Source organism: Lactuca sativa, chromosome 5, assembly GCF_002870075.4.
Source record: "Lactuca sativa cultivar Salinas chromosome 5, Lsat_Salinas_v11, whole genome shotgun sequence".
In the NCBI taxonomy this organism is placed as follows: Eukaryota; Viridiplantae; Streptophyta; class Magnoliopsida; order Asterales; family Asteraceae; genus Lactuca; species Lactuca sativa.
In genome coordinates this window covers 157,019,664-157,023,976 of record NC_056627.2, presented here as the reverse complement: position 1 = coordinate 157,023,976, position 4,313 = coordinate 157,019,664, and the positions used below count along the sequence as shown (strand labels likewise).

At 34.2% G+C, this 4,313-nt stretch overlaps 1 protein-coding gene across 1 annotated transcript; it reads left to right on the top strand.

Moving 5' to 3' along the window:
• Window positions 1-714: 714 nt before the first annotated feature.
• On the top strand, window positions 715-1,839 carry LOC128134246 (putative F-box only protein 15). The gene has a single exon (XM_052771759.1). The coding sequence runs from the start codon at window positions 715-717 to the stop codon at window positions 1,837-1,839; it is 1,125 nt and encodes a 374-aa protein (XP_052627719.1).
• Window positions 1,840-4,313: the final 2,474 nt, after the last annotated feature.

The window sequence follows — 4,313 nt, the reverse complement described above, 5'->3', positions numbered from 1 at the left end:
TAAAAATCTATTATTTAAAACTTTAATCTCATTAATTATGATAGTGATTTGCCTAATATATCTCCTTGATATATGACATAATATTAATGTAAAGTTGTATTAAAGTGACACATGACAAAATAGATTAAACTATTGTTTTATTAATATAGAATTAAGTTATGTATGTTTTTATAATTTTCCATTTTTACAAAATATTTGCTTAACAATTTCACTTTCTAATGTTTCCAAATACTGGTTTTCATATATGTATAATTCTAAAAACATATAAACATTTATTTTTAATATATTCATTTTCATAAATAAAAAAACACTCATATATATAATTTAACATAATATTTTAAATTATATGTCGTACTTAAAATTTTAACGCTCTTCAACCTCTACTTTGAGCTAATTTTGTAGCCCGCCTAAAATATCAATACTTTTGTTAAAAGTAATTGATTTGTGGATCATTATTGTATAGTTTTTTATATATAAAAGTTTGTTGTATATTTGTTTTTATTCATATGGTTATATGAAAGATATATTAAGTTTATGCTTGAAATTGTGGTCAAACCAAAATTTAAAATGATCGTTGCGATTTGTGCGTTTATTTGATGGGGCTCAATTTCGCATGGACTCGCCGTTTCGACAAAAAGGGTCTTCACTCTCCCCGATCTCTTTTCATCACAACAACATCAACAACAACCCTAAAAACTATTACCAGAAATCAAAATGTCAGACCATATACCTTTCCATATTCAAGCGGAGATCATGAAAAGGCTTCCTGTCAAATCACTTATTCGATTTACGTGCGTTTCAAAAGCATGGAAATCTTTGATCGAGAACTCCGAGTTTATTGCCAATCACATCTTCCGTCCACAGCATATGCTTGTAACCTTCAAAGATCAAAAAATTGTTTCTTTTGTCGACGACGACACTTTCCCCGATCAGGGTCTAGTTCCGACTCTTCCCCGGTCAGTTCACCAGCATTCAAGAATAGTCGGTAGCTCTCAAGGCTTGTTGTGCTTCAACGCTTTTACTGATTCGAATCAACCTAATCTAGGATATATCAGCAGGACATATATGACTGTTATTTGGAATCCCTCTATTAGAAAATCGATTGTTCGCAATGTGTCTATTGAGTTATATGAAAACGATGAAACAGTTCTTGGTTTTGGAGTTTGTCCTCTTACTTATGACCCTATGATCATGGTGATTACGCAGTTTCATAAGTGGCCTGTAAAAGTCGGGTTCACTGGCCTTTGGGACGTGAAGGTTTACAGATTGAGCTCTGCAAAATGGAAAAGCTTATCTAGAAATCTTCCAAGTAAATCAGTTCGAGTTCAATGTCCTCAGGTGATTGTTGATAGGTTTATCTATTGGTGTGCAGAGCAGAGATTGACTATAGATAATGGGTTACGCAGGTTTCATAATGTGGTTATGTCATTTGATATGACTAATGATAGTTTTAAAGTGGTAGACCTCCCAAAGAGTTTAGCATGCCACCCTCTAAAAGACTTGTCCATTTCTAAACTAAAGGAGTCTCTTGCCATTCTTGAATACAATATAAACACCAGAGTTTATGATGTATGGATGATGGATGTTGAAAGATCGTTTGCAAAGATGTTCAACATTACGGCACCCCATGGATCAATAATGGGATTTTTGAAGAGTGGCGAACCTATAATGGATGTGAAAGTAGATGATGCTTCTGAACTTGTTGTTTGTAAAACCTACACACGCTGCTCAGACCATTTCACTGATCTTGAGTTTTCTAGAACAAGTGATATGATGTCTGTGAACTCTTATGTGGAAACACTACTTTTCCTTGGTCGGTGTGATTGTAATGATTATTGACATAAATCGAGGATTCGAAGACAAATTTTGTAGCAGGCAATGGAGTCCATATTAGTTGAAGTTGATATATAATAAGTTAATTGGCCTATGTAATAAAGGATCTTCAAAGTGTTGTTAGTGGTATGTGAGTTACCATTTTTGATAATAATTTAAATGCATTATATATAAATTTATGACGTGTTAGCTTTTAGATCAATGTTTCTAACATTTTTTTGGAGCAATATGCATAATTAATTATGTTTGGTTAGGCCTTGCGAAGGTCTCGTGGTGATTGGAGGAAAGAAACCACCATGCACACAACCCCAGAAGTCTCGTGGTGATGACTTGGAGCCACGATCGTGGCCTCATGAGGTATATACCATGAGACACCATACCCAATGATCTTTCTTTTTCTTCTCTGTTCTTTTTTCTTCATCGTTCCTTTATATTCTTATTATTGTGGATATACCATCACCATTCTACAAGGAGATTGTGATGAGGTGGAAATATATGGGGGTTGAGGTGGAAGGAAACCACCACTATTGCCATGATATACCTACCCTTCGGCCTTAATGTTAGACATTTTCTTTGGTATTGTCGTTCCTAGATTTTTAGTTTAATCCATCTGTTTTTTTTTCAAATGTAGATTTCCTCGAGCCTTTTCCATAAAAAGGTGTTTCCACTTGAAATAAGTATTTTCTTGTCTACATATGTTATAAAGTTGATTTATGTTTTTATGATTTAAGTACTACAAATGATCATGTGGAAAGATTTACTTCAGGCATTTAATATATAAATTGGCAAACATGGAGATGAAAGGTGTTTGAGTTGAAATAAGTAGGTTTTCTATTATCGTAAATATTCCTTTATGCTTCCATTCCTCCAAAAGGCTTCAAACTTGAGGATTCATTGAGGATTCTGTCCAAATGTTTATCTTCTCTTACATCAAACCTACCACTGATTACATATTTCAGAATTGTCGGAATATGGTTTAAAGTTTATCTGGGTTATAACTTATATAGTTGCTAATGTATCATCTTAATTCAAAATTGGATGCGTTGATGCATATTAACATAATGCTAGCTCGCTGTATCTATGCGGGAGCATTATTATTTTAAAAGGGAGGACAATAACGAATTTATGGTGGTAGGATATTGATTTATTTGAGGTGCTACTATATACATACTCTAATTACTAAATGCAACCCTCTTATAAGTAGCATCCTAATTTTGAGGCAAATTAATTTTTTTATTAATTAAATAATGGGAAAATGACACATTCGACTTATGAACTTTTTACGATTTACCCTTTTAGTCACTTAACTTTTTAAATGACTTTATGAGTGAACAAATTTTATTTTGTTGGGTCGATTACGTCATTATTTCATTTATGAAGGGGTCAGCCGGTCATATTTGTGTCATCTGTGTTACTTAAACCCCTTAGCTTGCTGACCGTGTATGCATGTCATTTAATAATAGCTTTACTTAAACGAGATATTTTCCCATCAACTGTTCACCACTTCCATCTATTTCGATAAACTCTTACTTGCTTTTGTCTCCTCAAACCTCAAACATGGATCCCGTATTCATCCAAGTCGATGCGCATTTCCAAGGAATCTTCACAAAATACCCCATACACTACACCGGGGGGATTACAGAGATTGAGACAGGCCATTTGGATAAGGATGAGGATGAGGATGAAGATGAAGATGAGGATGATGATGAAGATGAGGATGATCATAGGGCTAAGGATGTGGATGCTGATGAAGATGAGGATGACCATAGCAACCCTCATTTTTTTCAAAAAAGATAATGGCCCTGATGTCGACATGGATGAGAATGCAGGTTTGGGTGACCCTTTGGAAGAAGCCATGTATGACAATGAAGATGTTTATCCTAAGTTGCCAAATATTTTCAATGAAAAGATGCACTGGAAGGAGCAGGAACCTGTGTTAGGTATGAGGTTTAAGAGTCCTAAACAATTGAAACACATGCTCTGTAACTATGCTGTTGCAAATGGTTATCAATTATGTTTTGTGTAAAATAATAGTAGATGGTTGCTAGCCAAATGTTGTGATGGAAAATGTACATTTAGGGTTTAGGGTTCATGGATGAATAATGATAAGTCTTTCCAAATCAAGTCTCTTATTAGTGACCATATTTGTTCAAAGAATTTCAAATTCTGATAAATTGTTACGTATAAATGGATGGGTACCCACTTTACCCAATAATTTTTTAACAATCGAAAGATGAGTGTGAGATTACTTAGAGAGGAAGTGAAAACCACTTTTGGCATTGTTGTGAGTATGAGTCGGTGTAGGAGAGCCAAGAAGTATGCACTGAGTCTAGCCGAAGGCACGGTTGCATAAAATTATGCTAGAATATGGTCTTACGGTGAAGAGATTAAAAGATCAAATCCTAAATTCACCATTAAAATTTATGTTGATGCAATGCCTGATGGTAAGAATTACTTCAGTAAGATTTACATATGCTTTG

Coding starts and splice junctions, on each gene's coding strand:
- LOC128134246 (XM_052771759.1), top strand. CDS start 715: ATGTCAGACCATATACCTTTCCATATTCAAGCGGAGATCATGAAAAGG.